Source organism: Thermobia domestica, chromosome 13, assembly GCF_964235325.1.
Source record: "Thermobia domestica chromosome 13, izTheDome1.hap1.1, whole genome shotgun sequence".
Taxonomy (NCBI): Eukaryota; Metazoa; Arthropoda; class Insecta; order Zygentoma; family Lepismatidae; genus Thermobia; species Thermobia domestica.
Window position 1 is genome coordinate 157,838,909 of NC_137466.1, and position 26,825 is coordinate 157,865,733.

At 35.9% G+C, this 26,825-nt stretch overlaps 1 protein-coding gene across 5 annotated transcripts in view; it reads right to left on the reverse strand.

Moving 5' to 3' along the window:
• Positions 1-26,825, reverse strand: part of LOC145668676 (ATP-dependent DNA/RNA helicase DHX36-like) — a 111,095-nt gene that overhangs the window by 39,863 nt on the left and 44,407 nt on the right. For all 5 annotated transcript variants that reach the window (XM_081736736.1, XM_081736737.1, XM_081736735.1 and 2 more), the window contains exons 9-14: positions 23,805-23,909; positions 20,723-20,931; positions 18,532-18,609; positions 12,704-12,890; positions 5,992-6,193; positions 3,959-4,147 (exon numbers count right to left, since the gene is read on the reverse strand). In XM_081736736.1, coding sequence (XP_081592862.1) covers positions 3,959-4,147; positions 5,992-6,193; positions 12,704-12,890; positions 18,532-18,609; positions 20,723-20,931; positions 23,805-23,909 — 970 coding nt within the window. The remainder of the gene's footprint in view (positions 1-3,958; positions 4,148-5,991; positions 6,194-12,703; positions 12,891-18,531; positions 18,610-20,722; positions 20,932-23,804; positions 23,910-26,825) is intronic.

Here is a 26,825-nt window from a genome sequence, read left to right on the forward strand (position 1 = left end):
TCGTGTTGTTGTTGTAGTTATAGTCTCGACTAACAATAATATCGTTGTAAACAATGACTTTATAAGGAAAATTTTCTCTCCTTTTTACATCTTAGTTCCAACACTGTTGGTGAGAAATGTAGGGTGTTTCAAAATAAATTTTGGGGTTTTAAGTCTTCGTAGTACTTATTACATTTTACGTACAATTATAAGCAATGCATCAAGTAAAAGAGCACCTCAAACAGTCTTTGCTACAAGTGTTCAATGTGAGATTCATTCGTCACACGGCACACATCTGGTCGATAGGCGAGAAAGGCTCATAAACTTTCCGCCACATGGCACAAAACACATACAATTTAGGTGAGTTTCGTCTCAATTGTACCATCTCCTGAGGATTTGCTGACGGTCAGATACAAACATTATGAGTGTTCACATTAGCTCTTAGGTGAAAAGTCGATTTATCACTGAAGACGACACGATCCAGAAAATCTTCATTGTTATGCAGGAATATTTCACTTGCGAAATTGGCACGTAAACCGTAGTCTGTAGGCTTTAGACCTGTAGCAACTGCAAACAATAAAGACGTAGTTGCAAGCGTCTCCTTAATATTCTTCACACAGACGGTTGCACTGTACAGGTTCAGTCTTTATTAAAACACAAAAAGCTTTCTGCTCTCTAGTCTCCATCTTTGCTACTTGCTCTTTCTAACGGCAGACAGAAGAAACAATGCATGTACATGCGTGCGTACAAAACTGTTTGAGTTGCTCTTTCATTTGATATAATATTTATAATTGAAAGTTAATTGTAATAGATACTACGAAGTTTCAAAACCCTAATATTAATTTTGAAACACCCTGCATTACTTCAAATTGAGTCATCCTATATTCAGGTCCTAGTCAATTTGTCGCCTCGTGCAATGGCATAATTTGCCGCCTCCCCCTTTTTCCAGAAAGAACAAATCTTAGAAGTCATGATTTTAAGTATGTTACTCCAGCATGAACAACAAAGGTGAGGGTAAGTGCAGTCGCACTCAGAAAGGCTTAAATACTTACTAAAATGCAATTTCGTTGTGTCTGTTTTTTTCTTTAAATGTTAATCTATTATGATAGTGAAAGATAAAGCAAACACACCTGCAGAGGAAAGATGGTAATCTTTTTTATAGAACTCACTATCGAGCTTCAATCTCAATGTATCAGTTTGCAATTCCAGTGCAACTAGCTCTTTTATCTTTATTTCTTGATTTTTCTTCTACATCTTCTAACATTAAAAAAAAAAAAAAGTTTCTATCTTCAATGATAAGGAACTTGCTTCTGACAAAAACAAGACTACTTTCATATCAAAACTGTGATAACTTAATAAATGGAACAGATATTCACTACTATTCGAGAATTGAATTCTTGCATTTGACAACAATCAAGCAATTTATGCTCGGATTTATTCGACCATTTGCTTTAGGATTGTCCTTAAACTAATGCAACCTAAACATAATTTATGAATGTAGTATTCTAATAGGTCAGCTTAGTAAATGTAACTACCATCATCATGAAGTCTGTTTTAAACAAGAAATATTTAATTTAAATAATATACTTATGACAGATTTTGCCGGACCATCCAATCTTGCCGTTCGACGCAAATGCACGTGTTGCATACAGTGGCGTATTTAGGGGAGCTTCCGGGCTTAAGCCCTCCCCCCGACATCTTACTTACTATAGTAAAGTATATGAAATATCTTGCAGAATTTTCACATTTTCAGGCAAATCCCCCCGAAAGTTAGCAAAGCCCCTCCCGAAACAAAATCGTAAATACGCCATGGCATATATGGTAGAGCCGGCTCTGCATATCATATATATCTAGTCGACAAATTATTTATGTATGACATTTAGAAAATACTATTAGGCAAATTAGTATTAGTTTTTACCTTTAGACAAGTTATTGGAATTTTATACTGCTCGTGACATTATTTTCGTACTTATTAAAGGCCTGCATTCGCGAAAAAACAAAATTTCATTTCTACTTTTATTTCTTAGTTGATATTGATGGAAACTGCTGAAGCCCGAATTGTTAATAGGTATGGTATTCATGTAAATTGTAAAATATTTGTAGCGTATCAGTATCTAGCGGTTAATTTATGTTGCATTTTACGGTGATTACACCTACATAAAAATATTTCATACTTAAATAGACGTAAGATGCATTACAAATTACTGTTTGAAAAAAAACGAAATTTAGAAAAAAAACGAGAGCCAATGTTTTTTTTCTAAAAAAAACGTACATTTCTGAAAAAATACGAACCGTTTTTTTTCTATTTACAACACTAAATTCAGGACTTGCCGACAAACAAAATACTTAATTATAAATAATAACTTTAGAAAGTAGATATACTCTAGACTAGAAAGAGAGAGTACGATACAGTTCTTACTTCAGATTTTGATTTCTTTCTTGTCACCTTTTCACTTACCGTTTTATACCTGTTATTATCACCGTCAGCGAACGAAAATTAATCTCTAAACTTAGTGTGTGGAAGGTAGTCGTCGTTTTCTTCTTCTTCTTCTTCTTCTTCTACTACTACTACTACTACTATATTATTATTATTATTATTATTATTATTATTATTATAATTTGGTTCCTTACGATATACACTATGTGGTCAAAAGTATCCGGACACTTCCCAAAACATACGTTTTTCATATTAGGTGCATTGTGCTGCCACCTACTGCCAAGTACTCATTATCAGCGACCTCAGTAGTCAGTAGACATAGTGAGAAAGCATAATGGGGCGCTCCGCGGAACTCACGGACTTCGAACGTAGTCAGGTGATTGGGTGTCACTTATGTCAGAAGTCTGTACGCGAGATTTCCACACCCCTAAACATCCCTAGGTCCACTGTGTCTGATGTGATTGTGAAGTGGAAACGTGAAGGGATACGTATAGCACAAAAGCGTACAGGCCGACCTCGTCTGTTGACTGACAGAGACCGCCAACAGTTGAAGAGGGTCGTAAAGTGTAATAGGCAGACATCTATCCAAACATCACACAAGAATTCCATACTGCATCAGGATCCACTCCAAGTACTATGACAGTTAGGCGTGAGGTGAGAACATTTGGATTTCATGGTCGAGCGGCTGCTCATAAGCCACACATCACGCAGGTAAACATGGTATACAATGTGGCGATCCCATGGCAGGGTGTGGGTATAGCGAATGCCCGGTGAACGTCATCTGTCAGCGTGTGTAGTGCCAACAGTAAAATTCGGAGGTGGTGGTGTTATGGTGTGGTCGTGTTTTTCTTGGAGGGGGTTTGCACCCCTTGTTGTTTTGCGTGGCACTCGCACAGCGCAGGCCTACATTGATGTTTTAAGCACCTTCTTCCTTCCCACTGTTGAAGAGCAATTCAGGGATGGCGATTGCATCTTTCAACACGATCAAGCACCTGTTCATACTGCACGCCCTGTGGAAGAGTGGTTACACAATCATAACATCCCTGTAATGGACTGGCCTGTAGAGAGTCCTGACTTGAATCCTATAGAACACCTTTGGGATGTTTTGGAACGCCGACTTTGTGCCAGGCCTCACTGACTTACATCGATACCTTTCCTCATTTCAGCACTCCGTCAAGAATGGGCTGCCATTCCCCAAGAAACTTTCCAGCACCTGATTGAAAGTATGCCTGCAAGAGTGGAAGCTGTCATCAAGGCTAAGGGTGGGCTAACACCATATTGAATTTCAGCAGTACTGATGGAGGGTGCCACGAACTTGTAAGTCATTTTCAGCCAGGTGTCCGGATACTTTTGACCACATAGTGTATATCAATGATTACAACAAATTACAACAAAGTGTGAGCATTTTCCATCGTCCATCATGTATATTATTAACATTAGAGACCAAAAAGAGTAACAGTACTCTCAAGAAATATTTTGCATTAACGAAACATATGTGTAATCCATATTAAGTATGAGCTAATTTCTTCATACATGACTTACCAACGGAATAACAAAAGGATCCTTGAAACTTAAGCTAGCTGCCACAGAAAACACCGGATCCACACAGCTGAATAACGCCGCCATCAGAATCATTTTTCCAGTCTGCGGATCCGTTGGTAGCTGTGCTAAATGGTAACCCAAAGGCGTTAAATGCTCATTTTCATCCAGAGCATTCAACGTACGCAGTAGCTATAATAGAAAATAAATGAATAAATAAATAAGAGTTACTGATCGAACTATTTCAATGATGTCATGGTTTGTGTGAATATTCTACCCGAAGCAAGGTTCTAAACAGTTACCTAACATTGTTACGTGGGGCTAGTAAGCAAACATGTAACCTTATGTAGATGAAATAAGAGAAACTAACCGAAAATATATACACATATCGGGTGTTTTAGATAAAACATCCAATGCTTATAATTCACAAACAAAAACTGAGATAAAAGGATGAAACAAAAAGACATGTAAATGTCAACCGCTCCACTTACCCTCCGGGGCTACTTATCATGGGACACTGGGTGAGCCTAATGGCAAAATATGTAATTTAATACACCGTTAAAAAAATCATGAAGAATAAATAACTATTGTACGAAAAACTTTTTCGTGTGGTGCACTGTTTAGGAAATAACTACCATTTAATTGTAAGTTTTACCCGACGGTAGTGTCTGGTGCCCAAACGAAAAAATCTTTTCCCTACGGAAGTAGGTATTGAATTACCTACCTTTCCATTTAAAATTTTTGGGTGATTCTCAGGGCTCTATTAAAAAAAAATGAAATCTTTAAGTTTTACGTCCCACGGTTATGTCGGTTAGGCTAAAGGAGACGGTGATAATGAGTAAAATGGTGGAATGAAGAAAGTGGGAGAGCCCCGAGAAAACCCACGAGCACGATGTTTGTCCACCACAAAGTCCACACGGCGCGAGCTGGGATCGAACCAGGGACCCCAAGCATCGGAAGTGAACGCTCTACCACTGAGTCACCACGCCCCCCCAGGGATTTATTATAAGAAGCCCAACTAAATATTAGAAAATCAACAAAAGCAAGAAAAATTTAATTTAGAAGTCAGACATATCCTTAAAAATGTATGGAAAGGAAGATAAGAAGAATGACGAAGAAGAAGAAAACGTCTTACATTCAATGACTGTACTGGATAAATAAAACTCTAATAAGAAACAATTCTAGCTCTAAAGAATTTCAAGAGCTTAGGACTTCCACGTCTTGTTTTCTGTTAGTGCAGTGTAGTGTAGTGTTGTTTTGGTTGTGTTTTCGTCAATACTATTTTAGTGTTCTAAAATGCTGGTAAGAGCAAAGGACACAAGCACAGGAAAAGTATAAAAAATGGAAATTTGGAGTCACCAATTTCCTAACAAACTAGAAAGAAGATACGAGAAAATAAAACAGGAAGACTGGAGTACTACAATAATCACAAGAGGGGAAACAAACATGAATTAAAGCAAAACAGGTGGGTAAAGAAAGCAAAAATAATCTGATTCGATCTTTTATTAATGTACCTTTTCTCTTTTCAGCCTTCTTTTCGTTTCAGGGTCCTTTTCTAGGTTTCTCTATTCTTCGTTTATCAACTGTGCATTTTGTATAATAAATAAATAAATAAAGAAAGAAAGAAAGAACACAGAAAAAAATAAAAACAGGGCATTGTTTAAATATGTTTCCCAATCTATGGTACGCGAGCCGCTGTTGGTGTTACGTACGACTTACGGTGGTAATGCTTTGGTGATACGCCAGTGTAAACGGTTGAGAACCCCTGGTTTAAATAATTAGATACGGCGCTAAAAAAAAAAAAAAAAGTTAAGCTTCCCTCAACCTGCTGAGGATTAAAAGCTGAGAGAAAAGAGAGAGATAAAGAACGAAATAAAAAAAGCAGTAAAGAGAGCAAAACGCAGAGACAAGTTACGTCTGCCATAAATAAAACCGTAAGAAATCGGCCAAGGCTAGGGGAAGTGGAGACTATAAAGAAATCTAACAATTAAGTCTTTAAAAAATCAAATATGAAAATAACAGCCACAGGAACTTACTTCCAACGAAATACGTATTGCCTCAGGATCAGGAGGGTCCATAACTTTCGACAGGAATGGTGCTGCTTCGCCCAGCTGCAGAATTTTTACTTGCAGGATCACTTCTTCTAGTCGACTGCGTAACATCTCCGGAAGAGGATACTCTGCTAACTGTTCTTCACGTGCACGAGTGTACAGATGATAACAAATTCCAGGTTGCACTCTGAAAGAAAGAAAAGAAAAAAGGATTACATAATTAGTAATGTATTATTTGAGAATTCACTTTCTACGTAACTACTGTACGTTTGAGATTTCCCAACAACTTGTTCGAGTGCCTTTATGACACAAATTTGAAGTAATACCAGGGTTATACTCAACACCAAGGAAGTATCTTAAAATATATACGTTTATTCACTAATTTCATATTCTGTACATTTATAAATTCTCTCATCTGTTGGAGAAGTAGTAACAATGTCTCAGTCTACTCCAATGGAAACAAAAGCTTTACAGCTGCGTCTCATGGTATCGGTATTGTCGGCAGTAAACCTAAGTGTTTAAGATAGGTCTCTATATTTAGTTCCTAATCTCTATATAGCTAGGAACTTACAGCCTTATCTACATAAATAAAAATGAATGTAATAATGTTTGATGGCTAACTTCTTATAGACTGCTGTACGAGTTTTGATAATTTTTGGTACACGAGAGGACCCTGACCTAACTTACGTTTTTTAGCACGTTTTCCGCAAGGGAAGAGAATGAGTGAGGGGTGACATGTAAAAATATTCGAAAAGGACATATATATTAGTGTTCAATCCATAGTTTTCATAATATCTGAGATGAATAGTAATACTCCAAATGCCGTTTAAATCCAAATTGGGGGTGAGGGTTGGTATGAGTAGGGGATGACGAGTAAAAATAATCGAAACCGCTGAGATGGGTAGTGGCACTTCGATGCAGTTTAAGTTTAGCCCCATCGACACGGGAAAAGTGAGGAGTAAGGATGACGCAAAAGTAATCGAAAGCTATCAATATTAGTATCCAATCCATAGTTTTCGCAATCATTGATATGAATAGTGAAACTCCCGGTACCGTTCAAGCCCAAGTTCAGCCCCATTGGTATGGGAGGTGACAGGTGGGTCTGGGAAGGGGGGTAACACGTAAAATGACTGAAACGACAGATATTAGTGCCCAATCTATAGTTTAGGGGTCGCTGAGACGAATAGTGACACGTTTAATGCTGTTTAACATTAAATCCACCCCCATGCGTGTCCGAAAGGAGGAAGGGGTTCAAATACTTTCCATAAACCTGTCCTCCACGTTCTTCGCATGGGGATTTCGGCTAGTATATAATGCATGTGTGTTTTATAGTAGTGAAGTTCGATTTGGAACACAGCAACCATGCTCACAGATCAAGGATTCATTTTGCGAACAAATACACTTGGGATTTGATAACTGCAAACAGACAAATACATGTGGTATAAACTTAGGTTGAAGGTACTTGTAATATCTAAAAATATATTTAAAAAAAAAAAAAAAAAAAAAACGAAAAAAAATATTTTATCGAGTATAAACTGGAACAACGGTTTTGAAGAGCAACGATCTCCCTGGATACAGAAGCAGCTTTAGCCTTTGTGGAACCTAGGGCGAGCAAGGGCCATTCGCCGGTCCCATGACAACAAAAATAAAAGTGTCGACGACAGAATATCGACCATCAAAATATCTATAAGCAAATATACAATTACGTGTTCGTTTCTAAATTGCAATATTATAGGGAGCTCCTCAACACAACCGATATCTCGTTTGTGTTTTTTAAACAACTTTCCTTTGTTTTTGCTTGCCATGAGTTTTATAATTCATTTTAACTATTACTTTTCCAGACAGTGATCATTAATCTCCTTGTTAGTCATTTAGCGTAAATCTGCATCCAATCTAACAATTTATTTGACAAAATTAAAAAAAAAAAAAAAAAAAAAAAATCCACCAAAATTGGCGTTCAGTTTTCCTATAACACCTGAATTCTAAACTGTGTGAAGGTATACATTTAATAATGGGTAATAGTCTCTTTAAAATACATTTTCAGTTCTGTTCTACTACTCCAATTTGGATGTAGGAAAGGTAGACGATAGTTGTTCCGTTTCATTCCTTTTTGGAGATCAAACCATTTCAACATAATCTCTTTGTAACTGTAAATTCTTTGTGCTGTTTTCAAGATATGTCACATTTTATCTCATATGCTTCGTCTCACGTATTCCCACAACTGAACCGAAACCTTTGTTATCAAAGATAAACGAACGACACACAAAACGGAATACAGAACTTTCAAACTCGGAATATATTAATCAGCGTCTATCCTGTGTTTCGTCTTAGTCAAATTTCTCGTGTACTAAATTTTACTAAAATGTCCATCTTCACTTGTGAGAAACTTTTCTATTATAGATCAACCAGGATCTTTAGTAATATTCATATTCCACTCTATGTCACTGATCTGCAGTTGCCATATTCCTAAATCATTTTACAAGTTCAACTTTCGGTGAAATCTTCATTATATGTTAGTACCGATGACGATGTTTGAGATACTAATTCTGTGAAAACCAGTGACAGTGTTGTATCCTGTCTCCTAAGATCTTTACGTGATTTCACTTCCAACTTGATTTTTGATTTTTAAACATCTTGATACTGATCAACGAAGATGATGTAATAGTTCCCTTCTGTTCTCCCATTTCCTACATTTTATACTGCTTGATTCATGCTTTGTATTAGTGCGCGATCATATCACATTTTGTAAAATCACATACACAACATACACTTTAATTTTTACAATAACAATGCGAACTTTAACCAAAACTCTTGAGTTAACACCAAAAGAAAAATGAAATGAAATCTTTGAGTTTTACGTCCCACGGTTATGCCGGTTAGGCTAAAGGAGACGGTGATGATGAGTAATGAATGAAATGATGGAATAAAGAAAGTGGGAGGAAACGGGAGAACCCCGAGAAAACCCACGCACGCAGTGTTTGTCCACCACAAAGTTCACTTGACGGGGGCTGGAATCGAACCCGGGACCCCAAGCACAAGACGTGAACGCTCTACCACTGAGCCACCGCGGCCCCACAACACCAAAAGATAACTGGATGCACAATACTTTCTCTATAAGCACGTTCATAAATTAACTAAACCACGAATGTTACTTTACAAGTGAACACAGACTAGCGACCTTATAGTGTAAGATTACGGAATAAATTGAAGACCAACGGGATTCACTAATAAATTGGTCATAGTAGACGGAAGGAATAATGAGAATACTTTTACGTATAGAGCATGTATTAGTCTTATGTAGATGGACTACTAATAGAACCTTAATCGTTTTGACTTTTCTGGGATTTTGTAAACTTAAGAAATTTATTGAATGAAGCATAATTTGTTATACATAAATGCTTTTAAAAAAATCAAGAGTAGAACTTAAGTTCAGGACCCCAGGCGGTTGCAGGTTCGCCCTATGTAAAGGCCGTGACACCTGAATACGTCCTTAGTATAAATTATGCCAATTATTATTCAAAATTTGTTGATAGTGTTTAGAAGAACATGCATAATGCACTTACATATAATTAGTTAAAGGTACATGGACAAAATCTTGCAGCCATAACATCACCACCCAATATCTAGTGGACCAAAATCTCACGTGGCCAAAACCTCGCCGCCCAAAATCTTGCTGGGCCAAAATATCGTAGACAAAATCTTGCTATAACAAGGTCAAAGTAAGAAGAAGGAGAAGAAGAAAATACGAAAACGGTAATTTAGACACTAGATGGGAAAAATGTGACGGTTCAAAATGAATGAATATATGATCGCAAAATAAAACCAAGTTAGGGGAAATCTAATCCATCCAATCTATTGTAGTTGATAATTATTTGATAATAATAAACTGTGAATCTCACCGGACGTTCAAAATTTATGCCAAACATCTAATATATCAAGAATCCATTAAACTAAGAAGATGAAACTCTGTATATAAACTCCTCATTAAAAATAAGTGGAAGCGTTTCCCAAGGTTTTCAAAAATTCAACTTTTAAGGCGGAAGGGAGCAATTTCTATTCTTTTCTTTCTCCACATTTAAATCGACATCATCTATGTCATCATCATCTGAAAACGGCTGAACGATTTGAAATGAATTTTCTCTCTAGTGTACTGTACAAGGGATTTATTTTTAAATTGTAGAAGGGGAAGTTTTCTATGATTAATACATTTTAACTGAGAATAGTTTATCCCGTTTTATCCCCGTGATGCCATATGGCAATGGAAAACAACGTTCAGAAAACCAACGCTACATATCTGCTCATTTGCCATGTTCATTTACTAGTAAAATCTAATTCCTCAACTAGTAAATGAACAAGGTAACAAATGAAAAACGTTATTTTCTATGTTTTTATATTGTTAGAAAAGTATGTAAACACAAGGCACGAAAAAAAAAATTAAAAAAAAAAAAAAACAATTGGGGATAACAAGGGTCCGTTATGAAGAGGTCAAATAACATGTTGCAGGAAGGGGGAGGGAGGGAAGACCGGGACAAAAAAAAAAAAAAAAATCTGTCCGTATTATGGAGGTTTAACTATACAAGCTATTTTAAAAGTATACACACACATACAGCAATACTTTGAACATTCTGCACTGAAGAAATCGTTATGGTGAAATTTTGTCCGGAGAGATTTTCCCCTAGACGAGTTTTCGTCCCGCGAGATTTTGGCTAGGCGAAACTTTGACCTGCAAGGTTTCCGGTGGCGAGGTTTTAGTTAAGCGAAATTATGGCCCATGCGGTTGCAGATACAAGGTTTTGCTTCCAAGCCATAGATAAAGTATTTTTTAAAAGGAAATAAGGGTGTCCAGGACCATTTTTTTTAAAGCAAGTAATAACTGTACTTCAATGCGGTGTCTTAAAAAATACAAAGCAAATCAGTAAGTTTTTAAGCTTAACAGTGAATCTTCATGTGTGCACCATGTGTTCCTCTATAAACGTCCAAACGAATTTTTTATCTCACGTCAAGTGTTTTCAAGCACCTGAGGTGTGATGCTTTCATAAGCACTAACAATTCGCCGACGCAGATCAACTGAATTCGGTACTGAAGTTCCATAAACATTGAACTTTATGTATTTCCAACGAATAAATCCAATGGGAACAGGTCAGGGGATCTTGGAGGCCATGGTATGGGCCCACAACGTCCCATCCAATAATCAATGAAGACCTCATTTAAGAGATTCCTCACGTAAGTTGCGTCATTTTACTTATAGTGTTGCCAGCATAAGAACTTTTTAAGTTGTTGTGTCTTCTTAGAAGTTGATTTATTACTTTTGTTGAGTCGTACTTACTGAGTATAAAACTATTTTATTGGTTTGCGTTGGTGCCCGACACCCTCTATAGGAAAAGAAAGTATTCCACGAAAAATTCATCTTTCGTGGATTATGAAAAATTAAAGTTGAAATTCAGTTTTATATATTTGTAGAGTACAATTATTTGTAACTATGATATTTTATATTCAAGTAATGCATTAAAAAGTCGTATCTTTTTAACGTTCTTTTTTTAACAATGTTTACGAACAAACACAACTATGTATCTTCTCAGTAAAAAAAGGAGTCAAAAGAACTTGCGAAGATCACTGTCTGCTGAAGTAACTCATAACAGTAATTTAGCGTACCAGTAAATTCTGTGGAAACGTTAATGTTGACAGCTGAATATCAATACACAAACTAGATAGAATGTTATACTGTTTAGTAATTCCATAAATTACAGCACATTATCAGGGAAGAAATGCTTACCTTACTTAACTAGAAATCTAGCTACTAATTTTATCCACAACTAGCTTGAAGGATGACTTACTAGCAAATAAGTACAGTATCTCCATAATCCGGCAGTGCACTATCCCTATCTGTGCAGTAATCTGGCATTTTCTGGTAGTATTTTGCGAACGTGGAGGGAGCATATACCACTGTAGTTCTCTGAATGCCGTATATATTCAACAGTTTGTATTACAAAAATGAATATTTGTAGTTTCTTTGTTTCTCTTGTTTAGAAATTAAAACCATTGGCTTGGCATATCTAGGTAATTATATCGAAGAGACCGTAGGCCATTTAGATTTTCTGCATGTTTATCTTAAGTAGGGAGATGAGACCAAACGGAAGGTAGTTTGAAATTTAGTCAAATATATAGAGTATCCCAGGAGCCTTTCAAGTGAAGATGCTCAGTGTATAAACTCCTTTAAAAATAATTGGTCACATGTCCAGGGGTTTTCGAGAATTCTGCTTCCACCAGAAAGGGTTAATTCTGAATTATTAAGGGAAGATGGAGTCATTTCTAAATTATTTTAATTTCCTAAAATAAGGTATCTCAGGATCCTCTCAAACTACGGAGACGAAAATTAGTATACGAATTCATAATTAAAAATTACAGGCAATTCAGCGTTTTCAAAAATTTCCCGCTTCTAAGGCGGGAGGGGAAAAGAGGGCAAGAAGATATGTAAACCGTTGTGTAAAAGAGCTAAAATTTCTTCCCTCTTACATGAGCAACCCTGGGTATAGCATTAGCTAACATAAGCTTTGTTTTCTTCTTCTTCCTTTTTTCTTCTTTTTAAAGACAACCTTTTCATAATACGGCGATTTCGGTAAGTTGTTACAATTTGATAAGTTTATCTGCCGGATTAATGAGAATCCAATGTACGAATTATGAATTGAATATTACTTGCCTGCCCGCTCTTCCTCTTCTCTGTCGTGCATTTGCCAAGCTCACCCACTCAGGCTTCAATGTGCAAATGTTTTTCTCTACATCGAAATTCTTCATTTTAATCTTTCCACAGTCGATCACGTACACAACGTCATCTATCGTAATACTCGTTTCCGCTATGTTTGTGGCAACCACTATCTTACGAACTCCTGCCGATTAAAGAACATAATTCAGTAAGTGACTAAATGGTGCTTTATTTCTACATAGTGCATTGCTAAGAAATATGCCATGCTTACGTACGGTAAGTCTTACACAACAGCTATGTCCATCTGTCTGTCGACAGGTATAAGTAGAAACGATAAGTGACAACAAGAAGCGGTATTTTGGAATATTTCCGGTTTTAACGTTGGACGTCATAGAACAAAAAAATGTAATAGATAGCGAAATGCTATTTTGTGCAATCGATTCAGAATTTAAAGAATATTCTGTCTCCACCCTTATCTTTCTACTAAAACCAGAAGTGGTAGAAATTCATTACAACTTCCGGTCTAATATTGATCTCCATAGAGTAAAAATGGTAAGAGAAAGCGATAAATGACTTTTTAACACGGATTCGGCATCTCACGAATAAGTTTCATTTCTATCTTTATTTCTCTATTCAAACAAGAAGTGGTAGAAAATCTGCGATTTCCAGTTTAAAAACTTATTGCCATAGTAATAATATGGTAAAAGATAGGGTGAAGCATTTTCTTTATACGGATTTAGTACCGCATGGAGAGATTCCTCCACCTGGAAGTTGTAGAAATGTACTACCACTTCTGGCTTTGAAATTTTATCTTGAAAGCCCTAAAACGGTAAGAGATACCAATAACTTGCTTTTAAATATGGATCCTGGGAGAGTTCTTATTTCTCTACTGAAACCGGAAGTACTAAACATTGGTACAACTTTCGGTTTCAATATTGGTTCCGCTACAGTAATATTTATAAGAAAGCGACAAATTGTGTGTTATGAATTCAGCTCTGAATCTATTTCAAAAAATCGCTCCTCGCTATCTACTGCTATTTTGTGTTCTACGATGAATAACGCTGAAACTGGAAATGGTTGATTTCTATAAACTTCAGTTTGAATAGAGGGTTAGTGGAGAAGACGAAACCTATTGTTGGGAAGCTGAATCGATTCCAAAAAAACCGCTTATCGCTATCTGTTACCGTTTTTGGTCTAAGAAAATCCATTATGATACCGAAACTAGTACAAAATTTCCACCACTTCCAATTTTAGTTGAGAGATGCGGGTGAAGATCAATATCTTTTCTTCAGGCGTTAAGAGTCCCTATCACTGCGAAATTAAAATACCGCTAATTTTTCAGTAATTATGTGATATCATCAAATAGATAATCAAAAAGCGGATCAAGACCTCCCTAGACGATATTATTTTGCATGGTGTACCGTTATCTCGAGTCACCTAGTAGCTTTCCGTTTGCAGTTATTTAGAAACGCGAAAATAAATGCCGATTTTCTAAATGGCGGGAAATCGAAAGCAGATAAATGAGTCGTGATAACGGTATCTCACGCAAAATAACATTGTCTAGGGAGGTCTTGTTCCACTTTTCGATTATCTTTTATCTATTTGAAGATATCGTATAATTACTGTAAAATTAGCGGTACTTAAATTTCGCAGTGATGAGGCCTCTTAAATCGATTTTAAAAAAAGCTACTCGCTATCTGCCACCGTTTTTGTCTTCTGGCGATCAACGTTGAAACTGAAAATGGTTAATTTCTACCACTTCCGCTTTGAATTGAGGGTTAAGCGAGGAGATAAAACTTATTCTTTGATGCTGAATCCAATCCAGCTCCTCTATATCTCTGTGTTTTCTCGTTAACTGACCGACAGACGAACATAGCTGTTCTACATATACATAATTTGAAAGTGGAAAATAAAAATCTCACCATTAGATCTCACTGTGATGCTTAGTCCAACAAGAAGTTTATTATTAAGCTGACCAGGATCTATCATTATTCAGGATGTTTCTAAACAACAGTGACAACGTTTGAGCAATGATTGCTAACGTTAATACTAAGAAAAGAAAAACTACGTGTAAAAATGTATCCTTTCGGTGCTATGCCCAGCCAAAAATTTGTCTGAAAAAAAAAAAAAGGAAAAAAAAACTTTGGTCGTAGATTCCATTAATCCACAATTAGATGTGGTGCAAGGGTAACCTCCCCAAAAAACTATAGAATTTTTGGTGAATAAGGGTGGCCCAAAAGTAGGTATACACCCCTGAATTGATCAAGTATAACATTCTAGCTTATAGGTTTATTTGCTTCGGCTGTTTCTAGCTTAATATATAAGTAAAAAGACATTAAGAACAAATAATAAAGAAACTAAGTCTACCTTATGAATAACAATAAGAAAATATATAAAAAGCAATAATTTGATCAATATGGGACTGTATTCCTACTTTTGGGTCACCCTGTATTATCAAAAGTTGAATGAGAAAAATAAACAACAATCAATTACAATATTTCAACGAGTAAAATCACACTAGATTGTTCAACTTAGAAGAATACTGTTAGAATAAGAAAGAAGGAGGGATAGACATGTTTGACTAACCTACTTTGTTTGAGTATAGAATAATTATCATTCCGATATTTTTTTTAACTATATGTGAAGAGACTAATATTTATTGACTTTCGTTGATCTCCCACAAAATCATTTATTCTTTAAGACTTATCTTCGGTGTTGTGAGATTATTCCTTTTTTTCTTTCTTTTCTTCCTAATTACATAAAGCTATCTCTTATGTGTCGAAGAACGCTAGTTATTCGGATGTCTTAGTTTATGAAATTCATGTATGTCTGAGAATTTAGTCTACGTTTCTCTTCCGTAATTTTGTGTTTTCGTGGCTAAATCGTGGAAGTGTTTGTTTATGTTATATAATGTATTATGTCAATGTGTATTTTATGTAATAAAGCTGAGAGAGCTCCTTTTCTAACTATCTGTCCATCTCTGACGTCATAAGTACCTGTTGGGACGAAAACATCTCATCTACACTTGTCTGGAGTCAGCAGGATTACCAGAAGATCTTTGTCTTTAAATACTCCCTCCATCCCGGAAACAGGGAGTCACACGGAGCCTTTGGAGTCACACGGAGCCTTCGGAGTCGCTTGGAGACTTTGGAGTCGGACATCGAGAACTTTAGTCGCGAATTTATCAAAAGACAGTCATCGGAGCCGGTCCGAGGAGTGCACGGCAGTCAATCGAGCACTTCGGGAGTAATTTGGAAAACAAACCGAACAGATTATAATTCGGTTTCCGACATATTGAACACCAGACGAACAACAGGAGGAAGCCCAGCAGAGAAGATGAAGCTACAGGTACTGTGACGTCAGATTTCTTCCTTTCTCTTCCTCACCTCTCACCTACCCATTCTCTCTCTTTCTCCAAAAAAGCTAAAATTCTTATTTCTATTTCTTATAAAATCAGACGGGTGTCGTCCGGTCCCAGGACCCGTTCTACCCTTGAGAAACATCCCAAGAACCTCACTTTGACGACACAGCTTTCTTTGAAAATACTTTTCAAATTAAGCACTCGTAAAATATATTTACGAAAAAATATTAAAATACTCGTAGTTACTCTAGGTAGGTTATGTGAGACTTTGCAGCTTTTGCGAATGTAATTTTAACAAACTCTTGTACTTAACAAGCAATTCATCACTGTTTTTAATTTCTCTGTTCTCACTTTCTTAAATATAGAACCTATCCTTGGGAGTGTTTACGTTCCTGAAAACAGATTATTTAACTTTCTATTACATGACTTTTTTTCCCTGTCTGCCTTTTTCCTACTACTCTTGAGGCCCCTTAGTTTTCCTACTACTTTTTAAGTCTTAATAGGTTTGCGATTTCCTGAATTACGTAAAGTTAAGAATCACTAAGTTCCTGTACGAATTTCTTTCGAATTTAACATATTTCTTACGGAATGTTTTACAGGTTTAGTTATTGTGACTTAACGTAATACAACTTAGTTCATTCTTATTATTGGCTATGTAGGTTTTGTAGAATTCGACCTTAAAACGCTGCTGTGTACTGTAATGTGAAATACGAGTGGCGTCCAGTAAATATCTTCACATATTAATGTTTATACCCTATCAGATATGAATTGAAGTTACCTATAATATTTCCCGACGCAGTCGCCTGTCATTGCGAATTATTTTTTCCAACTAATTACAAGCCTCATTATTTTGACAGCGTAGGCTTCTATTTGCCCATCCCTCCATCATTAGATTCGTTGGAGTTTAGCATCCCTTTTTAGCACTGGGACTACAAGAGACGAAAACAGAGCTACTGTAATAGCTGAAATTTCAAGGTTCTCTCACCAGGAATCGAACCTGGTACGCCGTGTACCAACTAGCTACTAGACCAATGGAGAGGATCCTTCCATCATCATTTGGGAAGATGCCTGAATCACTTCTTATCCGTGATATGGATATAATGCGTAAGACTCCAAAATCGAGACTGCATGATACGTTTATACACTATTCATGCAACTTGCATTTTATATAACCTACAATAGTAGTTCTCAGAATTTCGAATACTCAGACCTCGCTTTTGCTAGCCCCATACGACATCCTTGTTCCTTGCAAACAATTACAACAAAAATAAAATGTAAGCCTATTAAAAAGCAACTCGATGACAACCCACCAACAATCTGTCTGCATCTCCCTGGGGTTCGCGACACACTAGTTGGAAGTGACTAATCTAGAAGATCATGCTTATCTTTCAGGATGAAGAAAAATGCGAATTATACATTTTGAGCATCAGTAATCTTGTGATTTATCACACACAGTATTTACTGGACCAATACATCTATGAAAATCACAGTTCTTCCTCCGAAGTGCTGGTTTGATGATAGAGCGGTAATTTCTGTTCCAAGTGGTTGTTGCACGATCCCTGATCATAAAAGTTCATGGTGAACAACATCGAATTCTTTCATAATACAGTAGTTAACTTTCGTCCAACATACGTATGTATTAGATTAAAGGGCATAACCGCAAGACGTTAAAGACTTCATTTTATTTTAGTTCCTCCTCCGAAAGTTTATTCTGTACTGAGACAACGTAGATCAACCAAATGTGTTAATCTCCCTTTCTTTCGAATTTTAACCTGAACGATGTACACTATTTTTGTTCGATAAAATATTGTGCTTGAATGTTTTTATGTTTTCCTCATTCACCCTTCGATAAAAATAACCCAAGAATTCTCCACTTTCTTTGAGGATTCGGATTATCCTTGCGCCGCGCCGCATCGCACCACATTCAATTGCGCATTAATGGAATATACAACTAAAAATAATGAACCCGACTCTAATCTGACATTTTGTTCTAGATTTATGGCTGTTTTTACATTTTTCAGACAAATTTTCGTTAGTCAGCGTTGAAGGAAGCATTTCTATACCCAGATTTGTCTATATTTTTTGCCTTATCTTGGTTAGTCTTGAAGGTCTAAATGTTGTTAGTGCCCTTTCAGAAACACCATATATTATACACCTAAATGACTAAAGCTTTCTCCTCCAGGCTGTTCAATTAAAATTCTGCACATTTCACGGGCATTTTACATGTAAGCACTAGACCATCTTAGATGTATTCATCTTAGTATCCATATGATATAAGGTGGCATGTATGAAAAGGTAAAATTCCACATCTTGAAACTTTTCCTGTTATATGTTTGTTTCTCTCTTTTCGCACTAAATTTTCTCAAGATGTTTTTCAAAGAACTTGTGGCTCTCTTCTTTCTAAATCTAGGAATAATTTTTATCATTGATTAAGATATAGTCACAAAATATGAATAATCCTTACCAGGTGGTGGTTTGTTGAAGATCTCTCTCTGATTTACAGTTGGCATCATAGAATGCAATGGGTAAACGCGATATTTGGCTGCAATATAAAAAGAAATCAGATTATAACCATTGTTAATGTAAGCCAGTTGCGTAATAGCTTACAGAAGAACATGATGACTACTTTTCTGAGTTTAAATCAGAATACTTTCTCTAAAAGCAGTGATCAAAAGTAGTGCGCAATCTTTAGCTGCAGCTATAGCTTCGGTGATTTTTTTTACTTGTGAAATACGCACTATAGCTAAAGATCTTTCAAATTATCTCTCACGTAGAATTAACGATGCTACAAGTCTTAATTACATCAACAGATCAATTTGATTCCTCGTTAGGCCTGCATTCATTTATTCCTTTTTTTTTTTTAACATGGTGTATAACAAAAGAGCATTAATATACCTGAATTCAGGTGCATTAATATACCTGAATTTCGATTTAACTTTTAACTGTGAAAATATGAGAAGTTTCACTTAGTAAGGGTGAACTCATCGAGAATTAGTGTAATCTGAACGCTCGGAAATTATATTTCACGTGTTCGAGAGTCGTAGTACCGAATTACTCTGCGGTAGCCAGTTATCTTGCCTGTATATAGTTTGTGAAAGTCGAATGTCTTTCTCTTGAATAAGTTCCAAAATAAAGGAACTATTATTTTGACCATTCAGGGGTATTTTTGAGGAAACAAGCCATTGATGAATTGGTTCTTACTATCCGGAACGCCTTATATTTCTTTAATCTTTTGGTTATCAAGCGGATTTTGCAACGTAAGGCTCTTGGCACCAGGTTCTTGTTAGAAAATTACAGATATCATGAAGTTACTTTTAAATACTCGTAGCTCAGTCCCTAATTGGCCTACATACACATGAAAAAAGCAGGTCAATTAGGGACCCAGAATGTCGCTTAAAAAAAAAAAAAAAAAAAAAAACTCTTCATTGACTTCTATCCTTAGCCAACTGGATCCAGTTTCTACTTTGTATTAGTATTTCTGCGAGATCCATCTTAATATTGTCCTCACATCTACGCCTAGGTCTTAGTTTTATTTATTTATTTAACAATCACCAGATACAGCACAGAGGCCATTTAATCTAACAACAACAATAATGAAAAGGATTTGAAAAGGTATCGGTCAGGGCCTGTTTTAGTAGGTACCATCCCGGCATCTGCCTCGTAGGACTGAGGGGAACCCTGGAAAACCCCAGTCAGGATGGTCGGCAGCGGGAATCGAACCCACAACCTCCCGAATGCGAAGCCAACGCTCTATCACTTGTGCTACTTTGCTCGGTTGATTGAGTTTCGCTCGGTTTTTCGATTGAGTTTCCAGTTAAAATGTTGAAAGCGTTCTTACTTCTTCCATTCTGGCTACATGACCTGTCCACTTCAGCCTCCTAGACTTTATGACCCGAACAAAGTTTGGTAAACGGTACAAATTATCCTCGTTATGAACTTACCGCCATTCCCTATTCCCGTCCCTCTTGTGTCTGAATATTCGAATCGGGATTTTACTCTCAAATACTTTCAGTCAGCTGCGTTCTTCCATCAAAGTATGCGACCGTGTTTCGCAACCATACAGCACAACGGACATAATCGTCGTTTTATCTATTTTAAGCTTCAAATTCTTCGACAGAATTCGCGAACACAAACGATTTTGGACTGAATAATAAATAACGCAAGTTCCCTGCTTTCAGTCGTCATTTAATTTATTCGTGGATAAAGTTTTGGTCTGTTAATGTTGATTCTATATAACTGAAAGTATCCACTTTGTCTGAAGTACCCATAATTTGTAGTATTATGATCAAATCGGATTTCCATGTATCTAATTTTATTCTCAGTATTTACTAAGCCTATGTTCCTGCAGTGTTTAATAAAACCCCAGCATTTTTTCCTATTGTCCTCATATCCCTATTGTCCTCTATTGTCCTCCCTATCAGATTTACATCATCAGCATACGCCTTAACCTTGTAAGTATCGTTCAGCTCTAGCCCTTGTTCCTATGTTTGATCTTCCTTATATCGTACTCCAAACAAAACTAAATAATAAAGAACAATAAATAATTTAGTTTATATATGTAGTCAATGGAGCAGTTAAAGACAGACGGGGGAAAAGGAGAGAATTACAGTCACGTTCAAATGTTACCGAATTGTGTCCCCATTGTTGGTACTTACATCGATCATATAGTGTCTCGTTGAGTATCTTGCAGACAGTTGAAATATCTTGCCAACCCGGAAGAAAAACGAGGATAGCGCCTTCTTCATTGTTGACACAGATATGTTTCACAAGAGCAGCCACCAGATCAAGATTCAAATCTTCTGATTCGATCATTCTCAAAGACTCAAGAACAGCTCTTGAATAATTCCTTGACGACCCAATGTGGCTGCGAAATAAGAAAATGATATACAACATTAGTACTCCAAGTATATATAATGTTGGCAACCGTATACAGAAAGATACACGCTAGGCACAGGAGGTGAGCTCTAGACTAGTAGTCTGTTTAATAGCTTGTGAATTGACTGGACAATCATAATCATCAACGGTATTCTATCATCATTTGCACGTCACTTACGGCCAGTGGTTCCCAATCTTTATGAACTGATGGCACACTTTACTATACGCTTATGACCTCACAACACTTGTTTTTTTTTATTACAATACACGATTCAACAAGAGACAATATGACGCTGAAGAAAGGAAGTAGAATGTCTACATAACCAATACGATTAACACTGTTCACAAAAAATGTGAGGTGAACTGCGACTACTTTACAAGAAATGGATATCTGAATTATTTGGAATGTATTATTTTCGTGTTTAACGTATGCAGGTCAAATGTCGTACTTTCCCATTCCACTTATTGTAACTGTGTTGCTTTTGTTCATAGCTCATATGAATGATTAGCGTCTGAGTATTATCTATCTCTCTATATATCTATATCTATATCTATATCTATATCTATATCTATATCTATATCTATATAATACTCTTCTTGTTCCAAAATATTTTCTGTGTGAACGTTTGAAGAATGAAGTATTCCATAAAAATCCATTTTGTAAATTGTATAGACAGTTGACAACCTGACGTTCGTGGAAATAAATCTTCCGCCAATGGTTACTCCTAGTCTATTTATAACATATACATGAATTCGAATCTTAACTATTAACAGGGTACGAGAAAAATGAAACTATGCTGAGACAAAACCAGAAATGTACGAAATGAAAAGTAATATAACAACGCTCCTTTTTACTCTCCGATTGCGAAGTTCCTCAAAGTTTACAGAGTAACACTCATCGGGTTTAAATGAACACTCCAAATTCATGCAAGATCAGCTGAAAAGCTTAATATATGTATAAAATAATGGTTCGGCTAAAATTTGCCTCTTCTTTTTCGGACTATGACGTCAAGGAGCCCGTAGCAATTACTGTTATTTCTGACAACCTAACTGCTGAAAGAACCGTTGCTTGCTCTTCATCTGGTCACTTCGTTTAGACCAATTTGGTAAATGTATCCCTCCTGGTAGTGAACCACCACAGACGTAGCTCTAAGTTTTTACTATAGTATGCAGTCCTTCTCATCTGATACATAAGTATCTTTGGGAAAGTGATGTCTATCAAGAATGACTACATAAAAGAAGAAAAATAATAAATAAATCTAAAAATAATGATGATAGAATCTATCAACTTAGGCAACATGTTTTGTAAAGAGACCAATAATAGTTATCAGACTAAAACTTTTCTTCTTTGTCTTTCTCTCTCGCAAACAGCAGAAAAATATGGTGCAGAATAAGATTAGCAAACGGTTGAAGGGAGGAACTTACACAATGCAAACTTCACAATAAGTAAGTGTCACCAAACACCGAATACTAAATGGATATTAAGATGGGTGAGATATTTCGCTTGGATAGAAAGTATACAACAAAGTAGGAACACGGTTCTGCAGCGATGAACATTCATACTTTTTAAGTCATGATTAAAAATACTATTAATTTTTATTTTATTTTTTTTATTATTGCTTATTTTATTTTCAAATATTCAATATTTTCCCGAGTTTTCTTCATTTTTGTTTTCATCTTGATTTAAAGCAACGTGTTGATCAAACATGAAAACACTCAAATGCAAGAATGATCGAATCTTACTGAGAGATATTTTCAGGTAAACATTCAAAGTATAAAGTAAAATCCTCAGTTCGAATATTTATTTAAGATTTCGTAGTATATACTTATATAAAATACTGTTACCTTACTACGATGATAATTTAAATGTTTAAGACACTATTTTGATCACTTAAGAGAACTATATTTCAAAATAATTGATAACTGCTTCTCAGCAATTCCATACACTTCAAACTTATATGGCGTCTTCTAGAATTAAATAATGATACTTATTTATAAATAAATCCCTGGTAACGAAAACTGTTACCATAGCAACCGGATTACGACAAATAAACGAACACTTACTTCTAGCGACAGCAAAATAAAATATTTACAAATCAAGATTATTCATGACATTTTTATAATATTCCTTCTTCTTTTTCTAATTCATAGCTATTGCCAGATAAAATAGCAACTTTGCCCAGCACATTAAATAAAATAAAAGTAGTATATACATGTTATCCTTGTATCTCGCTCTCGTTTGCTACTGAAAGTTTTGTCTAGTGTCGAATTCGTTTAGAAAAAATCCTGAATTTCCTTTCGCGTTACATTATACATATAAAATATTTTCATGCAGGTAGGAATTCAGCTTATAGAACTAGTAAAATATTAAGAAATTTATGAAAAACATACAAAGTAAACGTATCCACATAACCTAGAGTCTGTTATTTAATTATGAAATAAGTGCGTAAAACACAATATCTTTAACATACTCTAACGGTAAATAGTTACAAAGTGACTCTTAAGTACTTTTTACTAACTACAAATACTCCGTTGTTCGTGATGCATAATTCTCAAGCTCTCAAGAGACTTCAGGCAGACAATATCCAAATTTACAAGGATTAACAATGTATTACTAAAACAGAAATGACCAACGCACAAATATATATTAATAATACTTGTGTAACGGTTTGGGCAATGTAACATTGCCTTCATCAGACATATCTGATGAAGCCGATGTTACATTACCACAAATATTATGAATACATATTTGGTGCGTTGGTCAATTTTGTTCTAGTAAGACTGTGGAACGTTTCCAAAGCTATAATGAACGAGATACAAGATTTACAACGAAACTGAAAATAAATAAAGAAAAAGAAGTACCTGAGATACGGTTCGATAAAGGACAAATGTTCTTCAACTTTACGAGACTTCACTCTGTTCGTTCTTTTGGACACGTATGGGAGATCCTTTGGCTGAATTTCAAACCTGTAAAAAAATAATAAATAAATAAGTAAATAAATAAATAAAAATGAGGACGAATCACCAAGATAGGAGGTAAGTTCATACTTTTGGGCTTATATTAGACACGATAATATTGGAAAATGAACATTAAGAATGGATGTAATTTGTATATTAATTTTAATCATACAGAAAATTCACCAATTCATGTCTCAAACAAATTCTCTTCCACTATAATTTTTGAAATGAAAAAAATGGAATTATATCTTTCAGTTTTTCGTTCCATGGTTATCCCGCATTAAGGTAAAGGAGTGAGTGATGATGAGAATGAATAAATTTGTGGAATAAGAAAGTGGAAGTAAACGGGAGAAGCTCGAGAAAACCCATCAACACGGTGTTTGTCCGCCACAAAGTCCACTTGGTGCAAGCTGGGATCGAACCAGGGATCTCACGCACCAGAAGTGAACGCTCTACCACTGAGCCACCGCGGCCCCTAGTCTTATTTTTGTGGGAGCGTACTGGGTGGCGTAGTAATGCATTGGAACAATAAGCCAAGGACCTGGATTCGATCTCAATCCAATCGCAATTTTTTTATTTTTACATTTCCAACTTTCTGACTTCGGCAAAGTTTAAAGTATTTTAAAGAAAAGTTTAATCCATATGTAAGGCACTGACAACAGAAAATTTATCATAGTAAATATATGTTAGCATGACTAACAATACTAAATACTTTAAAACAAACACGTTGGATCTTTTGGAATCAGAATCACGGGCGTCTCTGGTGAGGGGGACACGGGGGACGTGTCCTCCCTCAATATTTTGATCAAGGCAGCAAATTGACGAAGGCTGAAAGTAAGTATGTGGAAGAAGCACAGAAGTAGAAAGAACAAGTGAGTGTTATATCTGTTATTCAGTAGTATTATTAGACTTATGTTGTGTTTCTACTTATGTGAAACTTCTCTTCTGAGTGCCATGATATGATAAAAGTAAAACAAGAGAGGAAAAAAAAATTCAATTAATGGATAGTATTCAACCATATATTTACAATGTCGAGATATGACCTTTGTGTATAGAAACTTCAAAATCTGTGGCAAGTGACCTACACCCTGTATTAGTATAGTAGAAAATTGTAGTGAATGGCAATAATAAGAGAAAAAATCTAAAGTTGTCAGATCATCATATTGTGCTGACTGAAGTTTAGTCCCACTGAAAAATATAGCCAGGAATGAAATAAGAGACAACAAGTTAGGTACTGGGAAGTTTAAAGATGGAGAAGTAAAAACAGATTCGTTTGAAATTTCGAAGAAAAAATAAATAAATTGAGAGAAATAGGCATAGAAACTAACTAGTAGCTAAGCATTTCGAACTTTGCGAGTCAAGATATCGTATCACGAAGGTAGCACAGCTAAGAAGCATAGGTTCACGAAGAAATTTCGGGAATAGGGAAAGAAAAGTATGGAGACAAGGTTGCAATGAAGAATATACAGATAATTGAACTGCGATTAAGAAGGGAAGCTGAGAAGGGAAGATACGGAAATATACAATACACGTAAAGGCGACAAATGGAATTTTAAAGGACAGAAAAATCTGAATAATGTATATGGAAGTAAATTCAATGGAAATAGAAAGGTAGCAAGGGAAAAGCTACTATGACAATACGGAAATTAAGGGTGGAAAATAGTCTTTAGAACGAAATACAATTTGAGGCAGATGGAAAGGGTATTCTGAGATGTATGGCAGGAAAAAAACTGTGTATTTGGGGCATTAAAAAAGAAAACAAAGTAAATGAGAATGGCAAGAAATTGCTATACTAAAGGACAAGTTCAAGATCATACAATATATTGAAATGAAGAATATAAAGGTAGATAATATGTCTACTATGTTTATTAACAATGTAGAGAAGAAGGGAAAAAACAAATGTTCGTAACTTTTAATCAAATTAGGAGAGAGTTGTCAGACTTCTTATAGACAGTTAAAATTTCATTCAGTAGCAAATCAAATAAAATATATAAGGACTATAAAACTACACTGGAACAAATGTATTTAAGAACCCATAATAGGAATTCACGAGTCTGGTCCAACTTTAGTACACTAGAATAAGGAGATGGTAGGTAGTACTATTCCCAACATATCATCTATGGTACATCCTAAACATGCTACAAAACATACAATAGGCATACTTATCTTAATATAACGTGTAACTACCCTAAGCGACCGCATAATTGTTCCGACATGTAGCCAGTCAAGTGCTTAGGCTATATCTGTCTGGATGATCATCGTTGTCGGGGCTGGCTGGTGGTCAGGGTCTGTCCCACAATACCTCATATGTACACGATGAGGCTTAGGTCCGAAGACCTAGGAAACTAGAGTAGAAAGCGTATACTGAACAGAGTACACTAGGCTCACCAATCGGTATGGGGACGTGCGATGTGCTTCTGGAAGACGGAGTTCAAAAAACTGTCCAAATAAGGTCGCAGGACAAAATGAATGTCATGACTGCACAACATACTAGTCACACTCTCCTGAATAAAATCCAGAGGTGTGCGGGATATGTAGCTTATTCCCCCTTCTTTTACAAAATACTAGAAAGTCAAGTGTGAGTCCTACACGACGAATGAGAACTCGCTGAATTTGCGCTCTCACCTGCAGGCTTAGTACGCGCACAGAACCATCTATGTGTCTACTATTCTCATCTCTGTATATCCCCACAGTACGTTAATCTTTTCACTGCAGTCTCGATGCTACGAAGGATATTTCTTGGCGATGATCACATTTTAGGAGTAATCGTCCGAAAGTAACGCAGGATCGTAGGTCAATATTAAGCAATTGATCGTTTAGTGTTCGTGTTCTTATTTATAATTAGTTATACTGATGGAACTAGAAACCGGAACTACTACCTCTGAATTCAAGTAGCTCCCTATTTACTTCTTGATTTTGACGTAA